General features: G+C 41.9%; 1 protein-coding gene across 6 annotated transcripts in view; it reads left to right on the top strand.

Annotated features, from left to right (window-relative positions):
* Positions 1-23598, top strand: part of LOC138739059 (Golgi pH regulator) — a 111482-nt gene that overhangs the window by 11250 nt on the left and 76634 nt on the right. For 4 of the 6 annotated variants that reach the window (XM_069890471.1, XM_069890475.1, XM_069890472.1 and 1 more), the window contains exons 2-7: positions 56-115; positions 5113-5216; positions 13076-13182; positions 14929-15030; positions 20678-20798; positions 22245-22325. In XM_069890471.1, coding sequence (XP_069746572.1) covers positions 56-115; positions 5113-5216; positions 13076-13182; positions 14929-15030; positions 20678-20798; positions 22245-22325 — 575 coding nt within the window. Of the gene's footprint in view, positions 1-55; positions 116-5112; positions 5217-13075; positions 13183-14928; positions 15031-20677; positions 20799-22244; positions 22326-23442; positions 23467-23598 lie in introns of those variants that run through there. The other 2 variants (XM_069890474.1, XM_069890476.1) reach the window with 2 other exon arrangements.

Below are 23598 nucleotides of genomic sequence, written 5' to 3'. Positions count from 1 at the left end.
TCTAACCGTTGTATCCTCCAAAGTAACTTTAATGACATTTCTCTTCACTTACCAGGTACTTTTTTTTGGCTTTGGATGGCTTTTCTTCATGCGCCAGTTATTCAAGGATTATGAGGTAACTTACCCAGTGGTCAGCTTCATTCTGAATTGACTTGTTACTTCGTACCATTATGCTGCTCAAAATAATCTTTATCTAGTATAGTTGTACATTTTTTAAAAATTTCTTTTGGGCTTGGAAGTGCATGTTCAGATTGTCTTTTGAATCTCACTTTTGTAAAGAAGTAGAAATTAAAAATATGGAAGTGATGTCGAGGTTATGGAGCACGGGTCAGGTCACACAGAGCATTGTGCACAAATAAATAATATTAATCACCAATAGAAGACGATGGCCATTGAAAGATCTTGTGTATCTTGGTTAGGCCACAAGTTCTGTTCTGTGGACAAGTCTTAACATTTGGTACCTTGGTGAGACCACACATCAAGCACCTGAAGACAATATTGAATTCCACTTCCTCTTTGACAACACATGAAAGTCTCCCTTTCTCATTTATGGGTTCAGTATACCTCAATTCAAACATATTTGAATGATTGTGAGCAGTTTAAATCTATCACAAAATCACTGGAAAGGATCCATAAAATATTTGTAAGGATGATATCCGAATTGATGATGGTGATATTCTTTATTGTCATTATGCTAGTATACCACCCAATGAAACACGATTAGCATTGACCAGAATATAAAATAGAATACAATACAATAAACACAAACAATAGAAAACCCACAATGCTATATGCAATAAGACCGCAAATTCTAAAATAAATTGTTTTTAAAAAAATACTGTATCTGAAATATAAGTGCTTAACGCCATAAATTGCTATTGATGAAAAAAGCTCTTTTTGAGTCTGGTTGTTCTTGAGCAAAGGCTCCTACAGTGTCTGCCTGAAGGTAGAAGAGTAAATAATTCATGATTGGGGTGTGTTTGTGTCTTTAATTATATTCCCTTCCCTGTCCAAACAATGTCCCCTATAGATAGATTCAATAGTATACAATTGGATTCCAACAATCCATCGGGCAGTCTTTACTACCTGCTGAAGTGCCTTCATGTCTTGTGCAGAACAATTCCCGCGCCATTCTGAAATACTGAATGTCAGCACATTCTCAATATAGTACATCTATAGAAATCCAATAGAATTCTAGGGCGGAGGTGCAACTTGCTCATACGTCTCAAATAAAATAAAGAATTGAGAGGAATGATGATCAGAAATGAGTGGAGAGTGAGGAGATCAGCAAAATATCATATTCTGTATTCGTCCTTATTCCCCCTGAAAAAAAATTAAAGTAAAATCATTCGCAAGATAGCATGTGCAAATTCTCCCACGTTTGCAAAACATGAAGCTCAGGTTTTCTCTCCAACAGCAGCAGTGATGCATGAAATATGTGCACAAGTATCTTTTAACGAAGGTATTCTGATGTCCTTATCCAGTCTAACTTGTTTAATTATTTTTAAAATTTCATTTAATGATACAGTATGATTGTAGGCCCTTCCAAGCCATAGAACCCGTGCCACCCAATTTATACTCAATCCCGTACGTTTTTGGAGGATGGGAGGAAATCTATGCCAGTCACAAGGACAAAGTACAAACTCCTTACAGACAAAAGCAGATTCAAACACTGTAATACTATTGCACTGACTGCCATGTTAGTGGTGCTGCCCTTGACAGTATGTGTTGATTCCATCACCCACTCTGAATTAGCATTGCAAGCCACTTGACTGAGTTAGTGTGAATAACGCCCTCATCTCAAATAAAATATCAGGTAAACGTGGGAGAAGACAGTGTAGAGAATAAATACTGATGTAGACCCTGCTCTTTAGCTTTACTATCCAAAAGAATTAATGATGACTGCCTCGATCACGTTGCCTTCCCTTGCTAACCGCATCAATTTACGCTGAATGCTTTGTTTTTCCATTCTATTTCAATGTTCTCTTCCAAATGCAGCAGCTTTCCTTGTGTTTAAACAGCAGGCTGTAGTCCCAAACGATAAAATAGAGACGGGAAAGTTGTTTTCACTGGCAGGTGATGCTAGATCTAGGGAACTTGGCCTCCAGGTTTGGAGGAATAGATTTAGAACAGAAATGAGGAAGCAAAAATGCTGGAGGTACTCAACAGAACTCATAGCATCTATAAGAGGTAAAGATATACCTGTATAACCAATGTTTCAGGCCTGAGCCCTTCCCTTCTTCAGAGAGGGCAGATTACTATTTGAATGGCAATAGATTAAGAGATGGGGAAGTGCAGAGAGACCTAGGGGTACTTGTACATCAGTCTCTGAAGGCAAGCATGCAGGTACAGCAGGCGGTTAAAAAGGCAAATGGTATGTTGGCCTTCATATCAAGAGGGTTTGAGTATAGGAACAAGGATACCTTACTGCAGCTGTACAGGGCCTTGGTGAGTCCCTACCTGGAGTATTGTGTGCAGTTTTGGTCATCTTATCTAAGGAAGGATGTTCTTGCAATGGAGGGAGTGCAGAGGCGATTCACCAGGCTGATACCTGGAATGGCAGGAATGACTTATGAGGAAAGATTGCGCAAATTGGGATTGTACTTGCTGGAGTTTAGAAGATTGAGAGGGGATCTCAACGAGACATATAAAATTCTGGCAGGACTGGACAGAATGGATGCAGATGGGATGTTTCCAATGATGGGAAAATCCAGAACCCGGGGCCATGGTTTGAGGATAATAGGCAAACCATTTAGGACCGAGATGAGGAGGAATTTCTTTACCCAGAGGGTGGTGAATCTGTGGAATTCATTGCCACAGAGGGCAGTAGAGGTAGGTTCATTAAATATATTTAAGAGGGAATTAGATCTATTTCTTCAGTATAAGGGTATTAAAGGTTACGGAGAGAAGGCGGGGACGGGGTACTGAACTTTAAGATCAGCCATGATCTCGTTGAATGGCGGAGCAGGCTCGAAGGGTCGAATGACCTACTCCTGCTCCTATCTTATATGTTTCTATGTTTCAGTGTTTGCGTGAAAAGCAGGCCTGAATTAAAAGGCTGGTGAGAAAGAAAGAAAAGGCAGGGGGAGGAGTGCAGACCAACAGACAAAGGGTGTTAATTGGATAGGGATTTGTTATGGATAGAACAGGAGAGAGGAAAGGTGACGATGTGGGAGGTTTGGCTCTGTCAATGCACAAAGAGAGAAAATGAAAGAGAGACAGAGCTAGAAGGAGAAATAGGGATAGAAGGGATAATGGAAACCAGGGAAGTTTATGTTAATGCCATCTGGTTGGAGGGTGCGCAGATACAATATGAAGTGTTGTTCCTCCAATTTGTGGACAAACATGTCAGCATGGGAATGGAGCTGGGAATTAAAATGAGTTGTCACTGGGAGAACCAGGTTATTGCAATGGACAGAGCCGTGGTGCCTAATGAAACAATCTCCCAGTCTGCGTCCAGTCTCCGATGTAGAGGAGACCACAATGGCAACACCGGATGACCTTTGCAGATTCTCAAGTATAGTGTTGGAAGGACTGTTTGGGAGATGAGGCACAACGGCTTTTCTCAGAGAGAAGTGAATATGTGGACTTCTCTACCGAAGGAAGTAGGAGGCTGCCTTATATATATTTAAGATACAGATATATTTTTGCAAAGTAGGGGAATTAAGGGTTATGAGGAATGGGCAGGTAAGAGGATCTGTCCACACTCGATAACCACAATCTTACTGATGATCCAGAATGTCTACTGCTTCTTATGTTCTTGTACAGGTGCTTAATCTTTTATCCAAAATTCTGAAAACCAAACATTTTTTTGATGGATGTCATCTGCTCACTAAAGCTCGTGTTTGGCGCCAAACATGACCCAGCGCGCTCCACTCTCAACTCGCACTTGAATTTTCTGCGTCGGAAATTAGTGGAACCCTAAGGAATCCTTACTTTATAAGTGCCGTCAGAAAAAAAAAGAGTCCACTGCCTCCCGTTCACCATATACAGATTCCCGATTCATCCCCCAACGTGACATCGTTAATACAGCCTTGTGAATAAGGAATTTTACACTCAATGAAGACCAACTACAAAGATTTATTTCTGATTTGCCTGCTTCATGCAGTCAACAGACATGTAAGTCTCAAAGAGTTCCATTAAAGATCCCATTTATATACTTGTTAATTCTTGGAAAAATGTAACTGAATGAACATTAAAAAAAGTGCTTGGCACAAACTTTGGCCTGCAACAATGCTCGATGAAAATGAGCCTGGAGCTGAAGACTTTGAAGGATTCCATGTCAGTAATGAGACAAAGATGATATCAAACCACATTGCTTATGCCAAAAGTATTGGAGCAGAAAATTGAAAATTGCAGCTGACATCAAAGACGTTCTGAACATTGCTGCACATTCCTCGAGTGATGGAGAAATTGCTGAAATGGTGGTAAATGATGATAAGCATGCAGCAAGTACTGAAGAGGAAGAAGATGTTGTGAACACAGGTGAAAAAATGCCAATAGGTGATATGGTTAAAATGTGTGATGTTAATTGGTGGGATGGAACAAGGTGCATTTATCAGTGAGCCTGAGATTATGGCAGTTTATTCAATTAAAGAAAGACAGAAAGAGAAATATTTCAATGAAACAGTTGACAAAGGAAGAAGTCTTTAAAAAGATTCCAACATGAAGACGATGATCTCCATAACAACGAAGGTGATATTGTTGCAATGTGCTTTTACTGCATCTACAGGATATTTTCAGATGATTAGCTGAGTTTGATCCAGTTGATGTTTGAAGTTTTACTGTATGTTTTCAAAGATAAACTGAATCAATCTAAGCTAAAGATAGACCATAAAATCACTAACGTAGTTTTGACTGTATGTTTTAAAAGGACGTTAATGATTTTATGGTCTATCTTTATCTCACCCCCGCTCGCCCCCCCAATCCAGAGACCCTTCTATTTGGAGTGCATCTTGTCTTGTGTGAATTAGAAACAGCACAATTACTTAAAAGTAGCGCTGTAACTATTCTATTATCCAAAAAATTCCAAAGAGTGTTTGGTCTGAGGAATTTTAGATAAAAGATTAAGCACCTGTATAAGTGTAAAATCCTCTTCCTTTTTTGGTGCAGGTCCGGCAGTATGTTGTCCAAATAGTTTTCTCTGTGATGTTTGCTTTCTCCTGCACGATGTTTGAACTCATCATCTTTGAGATTCTGGGTCTCTTAAACAGCAGGTGAGTGTATCCTTTATTGTGATTATTTAGACTCATCCCAGTTTGCCCTGGAGCATCCTTTTGATTTCAGTTGCACATAATGGGTACAGAGTTTTTTGAAAACTAATTCAGAATTAATTGTATTCTGGTTACATTACTGGTGCAGCAATGCCAAAACATATCTCTTGTATTTTACGGACACAGAAAAGTTGTATTTTTGCATAATTTTTAAGGTTCTCCTGATCTCATTGAAATCCTGTAAGACTCAACAAGGTAAATTCAGGGTTGATATTTCCCATGGCTTAGTTAACTAAAACCAGGGGATTAGATGATCAAAATGAAGGGCCGATTGTTCATCTGAAATTATAGGAAATTTGTTCAGAGTTATCACATTTTTAAACTTTCTACCCAAAGAGGCTATAAATTTAAATGTAGACACACAGCATGGTAACAGGCCCTTCTGGCCCACGATTCTCTGCTGCCAAATTACACCCAATTGGCCTACAACCCCCATATGTTTTGCAGGGTGAGAGGAAACAGGATTTGAACCGGGTTACTGGCGTTGTAACAGCATTGCACTAACCATGTCGTTTATGGAAGGTCATTTGTTAAGAACATTTAGGACAGAGGCGAATAGATGTTTGAATATTAAGGGGTTCAAGGATAACGGGATCATTGCAGGAAAGTGGTGTTGAAGTTAAAGGAAAATCAATGTTTAATTGTATGATAGGGCATTCTTTATGTTCTTATAACCTGACCAATGTTTTAATGAAACTATATATAGATGCAGGTGATACATTGTATGGTCAGAATAATGTGAAGTATTTTGTAACCACATAAGAATACACCCTTCTCACTGTAACAACTGTAATGTACAACTGTGGGACATATGTATATGTAAATGTGAGTGTGTGAACAGTTTCCTGAGATGATGGAAGGCATCAGTAAGTAAAGTCTCTTCTGTTATTTGAATCTTGCATCTCTAAGTTATTTAAGAAGCCTCCCAAGTAACAACAGAGACATAACATGGTGGCCGTGGTAAAAAAGAATAGGAATAAAGCTATACAATTGTTTGTATGTCACTGAAATATGAAGGGGAAGAAGAAAAAAAATTACTGAAAATATAATGGCTGGAGCAACAACAGTTCACCTAGTTATGGACGGGGAGGCTGAGGACAGAGTTGAATCGTTTAAAAAGTTTCAGCAGAAGTGCAATTTAGCATTCAAGAGCTATTTTTAAAATGCAACAGCAGAAGAGAAGGTCAGTATTATACTTCTCTGGACAGGGGAGCGAGGCCTTGACTTATTTAATAGCTGGGAGCTTACAGAGGTGATAAAAATGATCCAGAGCAAGGTGCTTCTCACCTTGAACCCAGGTCTAATAGAATTAAGTGCTATGAATTTCAAGGTTTAATGCAAGAGACTGGTGATAACTTCCTCACTAAACTAAAAATTGTTATTGCAAAATGCAGATTTAAGGATATAGAGGAAAGATTAGTTGATCAACTATTATGGAAGAATGCCTATCCTGAAGTACAAAAGTCTCTTATAGGGAAGGAGAGCTTGAAGCTGGACGAAACTGTAGACCCAGCTAGAGCCTTTGAAGCTATGAGAACACAAATTAAATCCCTATCTATGCAGAGCCACTGTGACAGATTATGTTGTGTTTTATATTGTATATAGATATGTTTTTGGGAGATAAATTGTGGCAGGTTTTTTAGTGTAGGTCACATATAAACACTTCAAAACATATCTCATTTAAATACTGGAGCTCTGCTCAAGCTAGACAGGCTGGCTCCAAGTGCCTTTGCAAAAGCTCTGGGGAGTGCCTATAGAATGGATTGTTGTTTTGAAAACCAGCAGATGAAAGAACTCAGTGGATTAGGTTCGGAGCCATAGGCTATCCGAGTACTGCTTGGAGTTCTAAGAGGGTCATGTGGTTTTGCAAACAGAGAGAGTCAAATAGGTTTTTCTCAGAGAGAGAGGGTTCTGCAGTGTTAAAGTTCAGTAGTAGCAGCAGCTGGGATTGGAACAGGACAAGCTGGCAAGCTTGTGGGAAAACCCAATTTTGAAGATGGGTTGTGAGTGCTTAGTTCAGCCTGGTCAAACCCTTGTGGTCCATACAAGAGTAGAGGACTGGCTGCCTAATGTTTCATTTGAAATAAGTGAAACAAAAAGGAACTCTGGTGACCTGAAAGAAAGAGGTTATTATCTGGAAAACCCTGATGGGCCAAGTTTCTTCAGAAAGACACTGATGTGGCTGATTAGAAGAGATCAATTTGTGTCCAGCGAACAACAAATCTCTCTCTGAAAACCGACAAGAACCTTCCTGCGTGAAGCATGGTGAAATTCATAAATGTTAAATTCTATGCACAGTATATGAATTGCCTGCAACCAATGAACTTGGAGGAATGAGAAGTGAAATTGGACTGTGAATTAAAGAACTTTTCTGAACTTACACACACATTACATACACGTGAGCTTAGAATTAGAAGGGGGTTAAGTTAGATTAGTTAAGTTAATAGTAATAAGTTAAAGCTTGATCCTGTTTTCATGTTTAAAGATCATTAAAAGCAACTTTTATTTAAGTAACCATTTTTCGTGATGAATATCTATTGCTGCTGGGTTTTGGGGTCCTCTGGGCTCATAACAACCACCACAACAAAGCGAAGGAAGGGTTGATGCTATAAAGAACACAATCAGAAAAGAGCAAACCCCCCCCCCCACCCAAGATCTGCAAAAAGTATGGCAGACAATACCCTTTCGATGACCGAAACAAATGCCCCGCATACAGTTCTGAATGTAGTGCCTGTGGCAAAGCAAACCACTGGGTGAAGATGTGCAAGTCTGGTATGAAGAAAACCGTAATACCAGTGAAGAAAAAAGACAAGGAGAAGATCCACCTCATTAAAGGAAACAACAATGAGGACTCTGATACCCAGATACTGAACATAGAATTCATACACTTCATGAGATCTCAGGTGAGATGAAAGAAGGAAGTGAGTTGCACAGAAGGATCCAAATACAGAGGACAATCCAGAACAAGCCTACGATATTTCACAAAGCAACGTCCTTCTACTCAGACTACCACCAGATGTTCCCAGAGAACATAATAGGAGGCTATCCTGTGCAGCCCGCCACTGCAGCAATTAAATCTGTGCTCCAGGCGGCAAGCGCACCTAAAAGCCAGCAGACCGTGCAGTAGAACTGGTCCTAGCAAGCAAGGACGAATAGCAAGGGCAGCTTAAGGGCCAGTAACCCCAAAATGGCATTGGCCCCGCTTCACATCCAACAGACAGGGACAGCATACAGGAAAGAAGGGATTGTCATGCAAGAGGGTATCCGCGTGTGGGAAACCACTTTTGTTATGCAGGTTGTTGTGTCAGTAAAAAGGGGAAAACAGTGGAAACGCGAGAGGTATAAAAGTTGGGTTGAGCCCCCAATAAAACACAGAGCTTAACCTGACTGCACTCGTGTGAATGTGTGTGTGTCTTTCGATCAGCGCGCGGCTACAATTGGTGACCCTCGCAGTTTAGACCGCATCTAAACCCAAAGATGAGCGAGCCAACAGCAGTCCACGCAGTCGCCCTCAAGCTGTCGACCTCTGGACGAATCAGCCATCTGTAAGGTTTAACCAGGCTGAGGCACAGTTTGAGATCTGGCAGATCACAGCAGAGTCCACCCGATGCTACCACATGGTGAACGCCCTGGACCAGGACACGGTAAGCCAACTTCATCCAGGAGCCCCCATCAGAAGGTGCATACACTGCCTTCAAGGACTTGCTAATTGAGACCTTAGGGCTTTTACAGTGTGAGGGGGGTGCACGCCTGCTCCACCTGGTTGGTCTGGAGGGCAGGCCCCCGACGGCTCTCATGAATGAGATGCTGGCCCTCCTGGGTAAACACAAGCCCTGCATCATGTTCGAGCAGCCATTCTTGGAGCAACTGCCCAAGGATGTCCAGTTGCTCCTGGCAGACATTGACTTCAGTGACCCTCGGAAAGTCGCAGCCTGACCGGACATTCTATGGAAATAGAATAGTGCTCAACATCCATGGGGCTATTTGCTAAACTCTGCAGCCAGACCTGTGCAGACCCCTGAAAGAACAGCAGCCCCACGGAGGAAGTGATCCCAACGACCAATGGTGCTTCTACCACCAGAGATGGGTTCCAGTGCCCAAAGATGCAGGCCGCCATGCACGTTCCACAGAAACACTGTTGCTAATGGCCATGACGGCTGGCCAACAAGATAGCCTCCTGCATGTTTGGGATCGCCAGTCCAGACAGCATTTCCTCATGGACACAGAAGCAGAGGTCAGCGTTCTGGCCCCATTGGGACAGGACACCAGGTACAGGCAGTCGGATGCCACATTGAGGGCTGCCAACAACAGCTCGATCCAGGCCTATGGTACCTGAAAGATTCAACTGCAGTTGGGAGGCAGCCTTTTCTCGTGGGTATTCAGGCTGGCTGCTGCGGAACAGCTGCTCCTTGAAGCAGACTTCCTGTGTGCCCATAGCCTACTCATGGACCTCAAGGGTTAGAGAGTAGTCTACGCCAGGACTTTCCAAATCATTCCCTTCAAAGACGCCAAGCTTCCAGCACTCCATCCAGACTCCGTGCAGCAATCCACAGACAAATACGCCAAGGTTCTGGCTGAGTTCCCGGAAGTGCTCACCTCCCATTCACTACGGTGATGCCCTGGCATGGAGTGCAACACCATACCCTGACCCAGGGCCTGACGCTCCATGCAAGAGAAAGATGCCTTCCTCCAGAGAAGCTCCAGGTGCCAAAGAAGAAATTAAGGAAACTGTAGGAGCTTGGCATCTTACAATGGTCAGACAGCCCATGGGCTTCTCCCCTGCATATGGTGACCAAAGCCGCTGGGGGTTGGAGACAATGCGGCGACTACCATTGGCTCAATGAGGTCACAACATCCAATTGCTACCCCATGCCACACATCCAGGACTTTGTGGCTAACCTGCATGGGGCAAAGATCTTTTACAAAGTGGACCTCGTGCAGCGATATCCTCATATCCCAGTACACCCTGATGATATCCCCCAAGACCGCCATCATCACCCTGTTTGGCTTCTTCAAATTCCTGAGAATGCCGTTCAGGTTGAAGAACGCCACGTAGACCTTCCAGTAACCAATCGACACAGTGGGCCGAGACCTGGACAGCACCTTCATCTACCTATACGACATCCTCGTGGCAAGTAGGGACCAACAACAACACTTAACGCACCTCTGCAATCTCTACACCCGGCTGAGCGAGTTTGGACTGACGATTGACACAGCTGTATGCCAGTTCAGGTTGGAGTCCATCGACTTCCTGGGCCATAGGATAACCAGGGAAGGAGCCACACCACTACCCAGCAAGGTGGAGGCCATTCAGAAGTTTCCCAGGCCCAGCACGACTAGGGGACTACAGGAGTTTGTGGGGCTGATCAACTTCTACCGGAGGTTCATCCCCTTGGCTGCCCAGATCATGTGGCCCTGCGAAGGACATCACATGGGACAAGGATTCAGCAGAGGCCTTCGTAAAGGGCAAGGAAGCCCTGGCACGCGCCGCTCTTCTTGCACATCCCAGGGCAGACAGCATCCCTGACAGTAGATGCCTTGGGAATGGCAATCACCTGAGTTCTGGAGCAGCAGATCGAAGGAAGTTGGCAGCCGCTAGCTTTCTTCAGCAAACGTCTGTGGTCTCCAGAACTGAAATACAGCACTTTCAACAGAGAGTACTGGCCCTGTACTTGGCTATCCACCACTTCAGATACTTCCACGAGGGCAGGTCTTTTACAGCCTTCACAGACAATAAGCCCCTGACCTTCTCCTTGCCAAGATTTCAGATCGCGGTTCAGCCATGGATTGCACAAGCAGGTCAGCAGGTGTCTTTCTTTCGAGTAGCACGCGACTACAATCCAAAAGATGGGGCATGGGAAATAGCAAATTAAACATTAAAGTGAAATTATGGTGGGGCCATGATCTAGCAGCTAGGGAGAGCTAAGATTAATGGCAGACATAAGTGAAAGAACCTCCTCTGAACGTTCTATGTGGTAGATGCAGGAGGAACAGCAATTTTATACAGAGAGTTGCAGTTGATCTCTGTCAATTATGAGATCCAGACCAAGAAGATATCGAAAAGGATCCACAGAAACACACAACTAAAAGAAGAAATTACTTCCATGGAAGTACCTGCCAGGGCATGGCACTCAGTGGATGCAGACTTGTTCACTGAGAATTAAGAGTGGTATTTTATAGTAGCCTGTTACTACTCTAAGTTTCCATTGGTCAAAAGGGTGAAAGACCTGAGAGTGTCAACTATCACTTCAGAAATGAGAGCGCTCCTTGCTGAACAAGGAGTACTCAAGCAAATAATATGTGACAATGGAACAAAGTTCACATCACAAAAATTCAGAAAGCTAGATACAGAGTATGGATTTGTTATCACTGCATCATTTCTATTCTAACCCAAAGGTCATGGGTTCATTTAAAGACAAGTGCAAACTGTGAAACACACACTAGTTAAGTGTTGCAAAACAAAAGAAGACCCAGACCTAGCTCTTCTGTCATTATGAGCAACACCTTTAAGGGCTGACATGAAGTCCCTGGCTGAACTTCTAAATGGCAGGAGATATAAAATAATTCTGCCAAGCAAAATACACCCTCCAGAAGACCAGGAGGAAACCAGAAGACTGGCTGACGTGTGAGAAGAAGGACATCAGCATTATAACAAACTTTGCCAGAACTCTTCAGAGGGCAGCATGTGCTTATTCAAGAGCCAAGGTTGAAAACATGGACCCCACAAAAGGTCATCAGAGAAGCTGAGACACCAAGATCATATATTGTCGAGACAGACTCTGGCAATCAGCTGAGGAGGAACAGAATTCACATCTGGCTGACACAAGATATGATGAAGCAGAAAGCTTTAATACCAGCAAAGCCTGCAACACCAATATGAAGTGAGGTGACCACAACCACTAATACCGAAACATCAACACAGCAGTTGTCAGGTGAAGCATAACAAGCTACATCATCAACACGGCTACCAGCAACACAGAGCCCAATGGTCGCAGCCAAATCCACAAGATGGCGAAACAACACACTGCTGCCAGTGTGATATTGATAAGAACTATTTAAAAATAGTTGTGTAAATAAACTAGTGTACAAGTTCAGTTACTTAAGTTGCAATGGAAAGAAAGTGATAAGGAACACTAATTTTTTTTTTATCTTGAGAAGGAGGGATGTTATATAGTCAGGATAATGTGAACTATTTTGTAACCGCATAAGAATACACCCTTCTGACTGTAGTAACTGTAGTGTGCCACTGTGGGATGTATGAATATGTGTGTGTGAACAGTTTCCTGAGATGGTGGAAGGCATCAGTAAGTAATGTCTATTTTGTTGTTAAGAAGCCTCCCAAGCAACTCCAGAGAAGTAACATGATGCATACACAATTCCCTTTCAATGGAAACGCACTGTGGCTGTCTGAACTTACTCCGTGTATGTTGTTATAAGGAATAGATACAGGGAATTGTTATCCTTTCTAGTTTGTTTGGATCAAGTCCGAGTTTTTATTTGATCTGTCTACTGAAGAGAAGCAAGTGCTTCAGTGCTTTGGAGCCCAGTGCACCAAGAGTTTCTGCTTTGATATCTTTGATTGCATTGTTTTAGACACTTGGCCAATGGAGATACTAGGTTAATTACAATTTGGAGAACCTAATTTTTAATTGCAGAAGCTGAGTTAGGAATTTATTGTAAAAATGCAAAGACATTACCAACACAAAAGTTGAGCTACTTAATACATCCGCTAATGATCAGCATTTTGGTGAGATACAATTTTTTATAAATTTAGTCTGATTGATTGTTTTGCCTCTTTCCAGCTCAAGATATTTTCATTGGAAGCTGAATTTATATGTTACACTGGTGGCACTTATTTTTATCATCCCTTTCTATATTGGCTATTTTGTGGTCAGCAACATTCGACTTTGTAAGTAATTGACTGTGCTGTGTACTCGGCCTGTTTGTAACAACTATAACAGTAAAGGAGCCAAAATGTTTAATTCTGATTATTGCTTTTGACCTTTAAGAGATAGGGTATTAATGTGGAAAAAATGTAAAGTCATGCACTTTCATTTTAAAACAAAATGGTGGAGTTTTTTTTAAACCGTGAGAGATTGAAAGGTGTTTTGGTAGTCAAAGGGATCTTAAGTTCCCTATGCTGCTTTGCATTTTAGAGGTAAGTTTGTTAAAGGTGAAATAAGAGGCTTAAGAAAGAAGTTTCTGCACCCAGACCTTAGCAGCTGAAGTTGTGGAGTAAATAAAATCTGAAATGATCGAGAGGCTAGAATTGGAGAAGCTCAGAGAGCCTGGAATGTTGTGGAATAGAGAAAGAAAGGGGGGAGGCCATATCGGGATTTGATCACAAGGAACAGAATTTTAAATTGGTAGGTACTAGAATAAGCATGAGAATTGTAAATGAACACCACTTGGCAGTGAGTTCCTGAATTTATAAATTTATATATTAATCACTTAGCTTTTCAGATATTTCCTGTGATTATAGATGGACCATTTTGTGCTAGTATCCACAACAAAGCAGAAAAAGTTTTGGGATTTGGGGAAGGATGTAGGTGTTTCAAAGAGAGGGCAGAGGAGAGTTATCAGGGTATTGCCCGGATTGGAGAAAATGGCTTATGAAGCAAGATTGTCAGAACTAAGGATTTTCTCTTTGGAGAGATGAAGGATGACAGGTGTATAAGATTATGAGAGAGAGAGTGGACAGTCATCACCTTTTTTACTGGGATGACAATAGCAAATACAGTGAAACCCTTGTTATTTAGGATTCAAACAACCGGCAAAAAAAATCGTGGAAAATAAATAAGTGAAAAACACGGAAGTTTAAAATTGGTGACTCTCGCCGTTAGTCCGCAACACGCAATTTCAAGCAACCAGAAAATTCACTTACCTGGCATCTACCAATCCCAATAGGTGGTAGGGATTTTATTGTATAAGAGGACACGAGTTTACGGTAGGTGGAGGAAAGTTCAGGGGAGATGTCAGAGGTAAGTTTTTTTTAAACACAGAGAGTGGTAGTGGAGGCGGGTAAAATAAGGAGATTCAAAAGACCCTTAGATCAGCACATGGATGTAATTAAAATAGAGAGTTATGCATGGGAAGTTGGGAAGGGTTAGATTGTTGTGGAATAGGTCTAGATAGGTCACAGGCAAAAAGACCTGTACTGTGTTGTAATGTTTCATGTACTTTGTGGAGCAAATTAAAGTGACAATTCCATTACTAAATCTGAATCTACAGTAGAGTGATATTTTCAAACCTACTGGTTACCCAGGGGAAACTAGTAAAGCAGGATTGGAGAGGATAAGCAGAAATGGTCTTGGTATAGTAGATATTGAGAAAAAAAAATATCTAATGAGAGGGTTGTTGGCTACACAAATATAAGATTAGAGACAAAAGAACTGGAGGGAGGTGAGAAAATTTTCATACAGTACATGAGAATGATCTAGAACGCACCGCAGGCAAATTCAGTTGCAGCTTTCAAAGGGACTCTTGGAATATTTGCAGGGCTTGAGAAAGAGCAGGATGATTTGTAGTAGTTGTTGAGGACCTTTTTTTTGAAAATTTTATTTATATGTACGTATTTTTGTTGAGCACCTTCAGTCGAATAACTCCTGTGCTGCATTTTTCTGTGATTCTGTGATAACTGGATTATTCTCTTCAGTGCAGCAAAAAAGATTCCTCTTTGCATGTGTCGTTTGGTTGGCATTCATTTACTTTTTCTGGAAACTCGGAGATCCATTTCCCATTTTAAGCCCGAAACATGGTGAGTGCAGCTTAATCTCCTTTTCACAGGTAGCGTGTTGATGAGAGGTTTATCATCCTTTCGCCATACAGTTTTCACCAAGTCTTGTGAAGGGTTTAGCTGCATTTTGGGCCTCTCTCAACCCTGTACATTGAGTGGCATCTCAAAGCCCAGTCTGATCAATTAAACACTCCACAGAAAATTATATTTACCTTGGTGGCCCAGATTTTGCTGTGTGGAGCCTAACACCTGCACCTGAAAATGTACCTTTGTGTATTCCCTGTGGAACAATCTGTGGCTGAGAGCATGTAAGACTCAAGTAGTGAAGCCATGGATCATAACAAACCCTGTTTAAGAACCATTTGAAAAACTTTGTATGGACTCCCCCAACTTTACCATCCATCAAAGCTTTCAAGTTGTTTTAATCTTGATGTTCCTAGCACTCTGAAGCACTCCAAGCAGTGGCATGGCCAGGTTTTGGCATTGGGGGGGGGGGGGGGGGGGGGAGAGAGAGAGAGAGAAAAAACACATTAAAAAGGAACCACGACCACAGCTGCGTGCAAACGTTTTGCAACCAGCGCACAAAAGAAATAAATGTGTGTACATCCACGACATACCAAATAATTTAAAATACATTTTTATTTTGTATTTAACAAAGCAACTACAACAACAGCCTCTTTCGACTAGGCTTCATTTTAGCCAAGCTCGGTATCATTAGGAATCTTTCCCCCTCTGCTCCAAGCCCTCCCCCTCTCTCCCATCTAAAGTCTCACTCTCCTCCCTTCCCAACCCACCCACCCCTTCCTCCATTTCTCCATCCAACCCTTTCGCTCTGTTCCTTTCTTTTCATATCCTCCCTCCACCTCTCCCCTCTACTCTTTGCTGCCTCTCTCCCCTTACCCCTCCTACCACATCCTCTTTCTCTCCATCTTCCTTCCCTCTGCCCTCTCACTGATCCTGCTCACATTTTCCACCCCTTCTTTCTCTCTAATCCCCTATCCTATCCTTCTGCCCATTCATAGCCTGCTGCACCTAGCGGGCACCATCGACAGGCGACCAAGGAAAACCACAAGAGAGTGGCCAGAGGTGGAGGCTTGGTGAGCAGAGCGGGCAGGATGGTCCAGTTTCGCTGCCCAACGACATGGTCCCATCACAGGATAAATCGCGAGGACCACAGACCTGCAGTAGACAACCATGTTCTGCCCCACTGCCACCAACCACACTTACACATGCTCAAATATCATGAGAAAATTGCAATCTTTTTTTGCAATGGAACACCAAAAAACAACATTGCTCGTTTTGTCTTGATAACAGTAAATCTTCAGCTATCATATTTCAGCTGACCACTGAATCCAGTACTTGCCTTGACTGCCTACACTTTATTCTCAGGGTGTTTTTTACAAGCTAGCTACACTTTATTGAACGCCACACAACTGATGGGTTTGATAATAATGGAGTCCTCAATAATGGGAGCTGCCAGCACCTTGATTGCCTTTATATTTCTGTACGGGATGGCAGGACTAGTGTCATTGGTGCTGGGAACCTCCTTCTCCCAATCGAATCTCACAGACAATTCCCTGCTGTTCCGTTGGAACATGGGATGCCATCCAATTGAACGCTCTTGCCCGTCTCGCAGCTCACCGTGTGACTGCTTTTCAGAAGGACTTCAAAAGTTCCACTGGGGTCCTTTGACAAACACCTCACTTATGGTTGATTTTGCACTTCAATAAGATGTTGGGCTGGAATTGGTATCAAATGTTAATAATGGAATGTACTTTAAGAATGTTCATTATTACTTTAATTTCATTTGTTGAAGATTTGTTGTTAGTTCTGTGCTTTTGAGAAGTGTGAACAGATATGTACTGATCATCAGTGACAAGGTGAAAAGGCGCCAGTTTTGAAAAATGTGTTCGCTCCCTCTGCACCCCCCAGCTATGCCACTAACTCAAAAGCATTTTAAAGATTAAAACATTTTAAAACTTATTAAACATTTAAAAAACATTTTGAATGATTAATAGCATTACTACTAACATCGATATTCCTCATGGCTGTAAAATCTCTTGAAATAAGCAGGATCTAAGAGTAGATTCATCAGCACACATGTCTGGGAACTCTTCTTCACCACTGAACTCTATGAGCTCCAGTAACAGAGCACAGCCAGCCTATTGCTGGCAGAGCTTGGCCAACAAGTTAAGGTCCTTTGCAATTCTTTTGGGAATCTCAATCTTGCTAACTCAGAAAAATATATAGTGGAAGTCTCAAGCAGAACTGTCAGAGAGACTCAAAAGTTTGTGAAGAAAGAGTTATGGATAAAAAACAGAAATGAAAAAGAAAGTACATCTCCTCTGTCAATAAACTAACATGAGGGTGACAGCTGGTCAATAAGCTAACATGGGCAGGAGGTGTCTCACAGTCACCTTCTGTTCTCTGGGATGTTAAACAGTCTGAATGGCACCTCCCTCTGGGGGAGATTCTGGGCAGGCAGTTTCTGCTGCATTTCTGATGATAACCGCAGCCAATTCTGAAAAGAGAATGTTCCTTAATTGAAAGCATTGTTGGTTAATGCAAAACCATCAGTAGTTCAGAGGCACTGGTTACAGTTTGACATCTACTAGAATGTCATTGATATTTTTAAAAGATCGCCTTATTTTTACATTTCCTCACAGCTATAAAATCCCTTGAGGTGAGCAGGATCTAATTGTACATTTTTCAGCATGAATGTCAGCGAACTCTTGCTCCACCAGTGAAGTCCCTGTGTTCCTCATAGACATATTGTTTCATTCCTACCCACAACCAATTTCACTGTTCATTTCTGCCATTATCTGGGTTCCCAAAGCACATTGAAAATTTTCACATCCCATTTATGGTATTCTTAAATGGACCTTTGGCTAACTTAATGATCTATTGGATGTGATTGCCTCCTGAACATGGGGATAAGACCTTCTTTCATCTTGTGGGCATGCCTGAGCTTGATGAGTGCTGCGATGAATAGCCTCTTTGCTTCTGTAACATTAAAGGCTATTTTCCATCCATGACGTACAAAGAAGGGCTTCCAACATTAAGGTGGAAATTGCTGAGTTTTACCAGGCACTGCTGTACAGGAATGTAGCAAGAATGCAGACCTGTTAATTTGTCATTCTTGCCAAGCCCATTTTGTTCATGATCCAAAATTGATGGCTGCTTTTCCAATGCACAGTGAAGCTTTCATAAATAGGACTGGGCTCTGAACAGCTTGCTAAATAACTTTATCTGTCAAGTAACTAGGGAAATTTAATATGGTAAATCAAAAAGCAGCACAAAACAGACCTGCTAATTGGGTATGCCCACCCCAAAAATTCTATTGTGCTTTCAATCTTACTCTCATTTGAGCTCTTTGATCAATATTCTTGTTTGAGCACCTTGTGGGAATGCCCTGTGCTCACCAATGAGCTGGCCCTATGCTGTCCTTTACTGCTTGTGCTTAGGGTCTTGCTGTTCTGAACTCCTTTCTACTGTTCTCTAAATTATCTCTACTGGTGGCTGCAAGTGGAAAATTGAGCATCACCTGGCCTGGCTGCCATTGGATATCTGAAATGATGAAGGCGCAAGGACTCGATTGTAGCGCGGTGAGGAATAAAAATAAAGAGACAATGTTTGCACCAAATGCAGCTTGCAGGTTAGAAAAGAGTAGGTTGATGGTCATGTAATGAAAATGGGGAGGAATTGTGATATCAACCTGGCTGCTGGTCATTCTTCAGTGGCCACCCACATTGAAGTGCAGCAGTTTCCTCTGGCTCCAAACCATCTTATCTTCAAAGAGAGAAAAAAGTTGTAAGTTGTGGCGCTGGTGTGGCTATTGTGATTGAACAGTGAGCTGTGTGTTTAAGCTGGAAAATGTGGTTATATCGTCTGCAGCAATGCTGAATTGGTAATGAGCTGGGTGTGAGTCATTTGGGAGAAAATTATTTAAAGGTAGTTACGTTGGATTAAGTAGTGATTAAATTACAATTAATAGGTTATTAATTTGTAAAGTAGCTTTTGGATGGGAGCACTGCTGCTGAGACACAGGGCTCCTCTGCGGGGTCCTACTGCCCAGTGATAATGCTTATGCCCCCTTACAGGCATTAAATAGCCTGGTAAATGGGCTAGTATTTTTTAATATCTGGAAACCATGGAGATTTGTACCCACTATGGCAGCGCCCTTGCTTGGCTGTGGACAACGAAAGGTTGCAGGTTCCGGAGGATCAGCAGACCAGAGCCATGAAACAAACACCCACTGAGAGGGAGAAGCTTGGGAGGTCTTCCTATAGGGAAGGAAAAATTGTCATCGGACTAGCATGGTTCAGCAACTGAAGGTCCCATAGAAGTCGTGGGCTGCTGGTGATTAATTTGCCGGAACCAATTATCAGGACCAGGTACAAAGGGATATTGAGAGGAAGAAGGGCTCCTGAAGGGACTTCAGGTGCTGAAAACTTCCTGATTGTACCAGAGGTTCAGATCTATGAGCTCAGGCTTGCCAGTGGATCAGACAGGAGGACATGTGGCTGAAGCGGCTGTAGGAGCATTGGAGATGAATTCACGGACATTCAGTGTCTATCAAGGGCCTCTCTTGCTTCCCTTTCTCTTAGTGTTGGAGGCACCTGGCAATGATAGTGATGCCTCTTTGTGTGCCATTAAGGCAGGCAAAATTTAATGGATTTTGTGCATTAGTACTCGACAGCATCGAGTCCACGCTGGTGAAGATCCAGCTGCGCTGGATGGGTCACGTCTCCGGAATGGAGGACCATCGCCTTCCCAAGATCGTGTTATATGGCGAGCTCTCCACTGGCCACCGTGACAGAGGTGCACCAAAGAAAAGGTACAAGGACTGCCTAAAGAAATCTCTTGGTGCCTGCCACATTGACCACCGCCAGTGGGCTGATAACGCCTCAAACCGTGCATCTTGGCGCCTCACAGTTTGGCGGGCAGCAACCTCCTTTGAAGAAGACCGCAGAGCCCACCTCACTGACAAAAGGCAAAGGAGGAAAAACCCAACACCCAACCCCAACCAACCAATTTTTCCATGCAACCGCTGCAACCGTGTCTGCCTGTCCCGCATCGGACTTGTCAGCCACAAACGAGCCTGCAGCTGACGTGGACTTTTTACCCCCTCCATAAATCTTCGTCCGCGAAGCCAAGCCAAAGAAGAAAGAAGACATGACAATAAAGTAATCTAATCCAAGATTCTCCTGTTGACCTGGACTACTCATTTGGGTCTTTGGAATATGAACTCTACCACTAGCGCCTGAAGCTATTGACTCCCACAGACTTTCAGAATTGATTCTGTAACAGGTTTACCACAGAATTCCAGCTGTAAGGCCAGGCATATCATTTTTCTTCTGACAGATCCGAATGCAGAACTGAGGTTACTTACGTGAGCAGTCAGTTGTGACTGTGAATATGGGACTAAATACTTTCCTTAGTACATCATAGTGTTCCATTAAAAGTAATGACAAATACCACATATTTATTTCTGAAGCACTTTCTTAAATGTTTTTAATGTTATTCTTACTAATGTTACTGCATATCTTTTTAATTTAGAATTTAAAATATGTTCAGAAATCATTTTGAAATTTCCGGTTGAAATTTTAAAAAAATCTGTATTTTGAACAAGTATCTATGATTGATTTGTTTTCCTTCTCTCTACCAGGGATTCTGTCAATTGAGCAATTGATCAGCCGAGTTGGTGTCATTGGTGTCACATTAATGGCATTGTTATCAGGGTTTGGTGCAGTTAATTGCCCATACACCTACATGTCATACTTCCTGAGGTGAGATGATTAATTTTGGTAAAGCTTCCTCATACCATCCTTTAGTATGTGGATTTCATTCCTGGAATAGACCAACAAGTGCCACCAATCATGCCTTTGCAATGTAGTCAGTCCACCCTCTTTCTTTTCTTCCCCTCAAATCTGAGCACCTCCCTGAATTTTGAGCCCATTCCCATTTCTCACTGAACACTTCTTGAATTCTGAATACATATCATACTGAAAAGCACAGCTTTAAATTCACAGCTAAAGACTGTCAGGCTCTCGTCAATGGGAAAGGAACCCATGTGCAAAGGACACGGGGCACAGATCAGTAGTTTTCACCACCTGTCTGGATAGGAAGAGTTTCAGCAAGTCTGGAAGTTCAAAGCTATCCAGAACAAATTTTGATTGGATCTCTGCCACAGGACCCTGTGGGTTGTCATTGGTAGGATATATAAGGTGTACAGCAGAACCTTCCTTGGCAACATGGCCAAACTATTGTCATCCAGGTCCTCCAGAAAAAAAAGATATTACACAAATTTCAAAGATATAGCAAAAAAGGGATTTAGTTTTTATAGTATCTTTCACCTTGAGACATCTTGACATGTTTTAATGGACAAACTTTCTGATTAAAGTGATGTTGTGTCTGTGGTACAGTATCCTGGTGTTCTTTAAAATCTATCCCTTTTCTCAGTTTCTCCATATTTGCCACATGCAATGAGGTCTTCCCCTCCAGAACAGCTGCAATGTCCTTTTTCAGGAAATGTCATTCTCCCCTCTGTTCTGGATATTGGAGCCCTCACCCATATTTTATTTCCTGCACTTCGGCTCTCACCCCGTTTCCCCAGGCAGGACTAACATAGATTTACCCCAGTCTTCCATTTTCACCCTACCACCCTCTGCAACCAGCACAACATGCCTCATCATTTCCACTTTACAAAAAAACTGGAAGCAAGCCCTTAAAGGGATGAAGGCAGAAGATAATGTCCTTGAATTCTGAGACAGTGACACTTAAATTTAATTTTTTTAAAAAATTTATATTTCTTTTAATTTTTAAATTTAGATATACAGCAAGGTAACAGACCATTTTGGCCCATGAGTTTCTGCTGCCCAATGTACACCCCATTAACCTACACCTCTGGTATGTATTTGTAGGAATACTTAAAGGGGAAATTTGCAGGAAGAAGGGACATAGTTGGGACTTTGAACTGTTGGCATTGCTCTTTCAAAAGGGAGCATACTTTAAGATTCTTCAATAATATACACTTGGAATTTTGATATATGACCCATATGTCAGTGGAATAACAGTCTCCATTTTATCCACTGTAATGTTTTTCCACAGTTCTAGAATCATGGAGTGTTACATCATATGTGATGAATTATGTTGATAAAAGCTAATGTACTGACTGGATTCATTTTATTCCGATTTTAATATATGCCTCTGCTGTGTTTTGTCTTGCCCTCCAGGAATGTAACTGAGAGTGATATCCTTGCACTGGAAAGACGATTACTCCAAACCATGGACATGATTATTAGCAAGAAGAAGAGGTAGGATCCTATAGAACGCTAGCTCTTTTTCTTTACCTCAGGACGCAAGACTTAGGGCTCAGGTTCTGTAAAAACCTACACAATAACAATTTCAACATAATGGTGTTCAATAGCACCATGGCCAAGCGTAGGTTGATACAGATCCACTCAAGATGTTTGGGTAAACAAGCATAGAGAAAACTGGGGAGGTTGAGGAAGGAATTCCACAGTTTAATGCCCAATGATCTGAAGACATTGACTGCAGTGATGTATATTAGATTAGAATTAGGAGGATTAGGCCTGGTGGGCATTAAGCATCATGTAAACTTTTAAAAATTTTAAAATTGATGTAGTGCCTGACTAGGTGCCAGTGTAGGTTAATAAGCACGAGTTAAAATTTGGAGAGGAGAGTTTAAAATAAGCCAAATTTATGGCAACGGAAATTGAGAGGCTTCTGCCACTTGGTCCTCAATTCTGGAATTTCCATCGAAAACCTTTGTACCACTTATGCTTTATGGTGCTCAAATAGACCAACCCCTTTGACCCAAGCTTTGTTTACTGCTTCTAATTTTCTCTCATGTGGATCAGTGTTGAACTTTATTTAATCACGTTCCTGTTGGGGAACTTTGGGACATTTTGTGGAAATGTGTGCCGTTGTTGAAAACTAAAAACTGTGATCATGGATCACTTTCTTCACCTCACTTTGTCAGTAAACCTGGGGTAGATATGTTGCAGGACAATGCATAAGCTAGTAATAAGTTGCACTTTGATTGTTGTTGTTCACGATTGCAACATCCAGGCATTGAACCATCCGCACAGAAGGGGAAGCGTGTAAAAATAGAGTAAAGAAAATGAAAGCTTAATCATTGAAAACAACTGTTTCCAAATCAAAACGGGCTGGAGGCAGTGACAGGAATGTGCGAAAGGTCATCAGTTTTATCTAAAACAATTAATAAGAAATTCTGTAAAGAGTGCAAGTCTGCAGCTGATTCTGTTAATATCCAGAAAGAATTATTAATACTTCATTCCTGCATGGCCTATACTTTTGCTTCAGTTTCTTTCCTGCAGGGTATAACTGTGAACACCAGCTGGTATTACTGACTTATTAAATACAGCCCTGAAAATCTTTTTCCTGCAGGCCAGACTGGATTTCTACTTATCGGTAACTAAACTGTACTCAAGATAAAAGATATGGATACAAAAGAGGGAAATATGCACAAAGAAAGAAATGTAAAGAAATTGATTGTGCATTCAGAAATAATTAAATATACTGCAATAAATAATATGCAAAGAA

This window comes from Narcine bancroftii, chromosome 7, assembly GCF_036971445.1.
Source record: "Narcine bancroftii isolate sNarBan1 chromosome 7, sNarBan1.hap1, whole genome shotgun sequence".
Classification (NCBI taxonomy): Eukaryota; Metazoa; Chordata; class Chondrichthyes; order Torpediniformes; family Narcinidae; genus Narcine; species Narcine bancroftii.
This window is presented reverse-complemented; position numbering and strand designations above follow the sequence as displayed.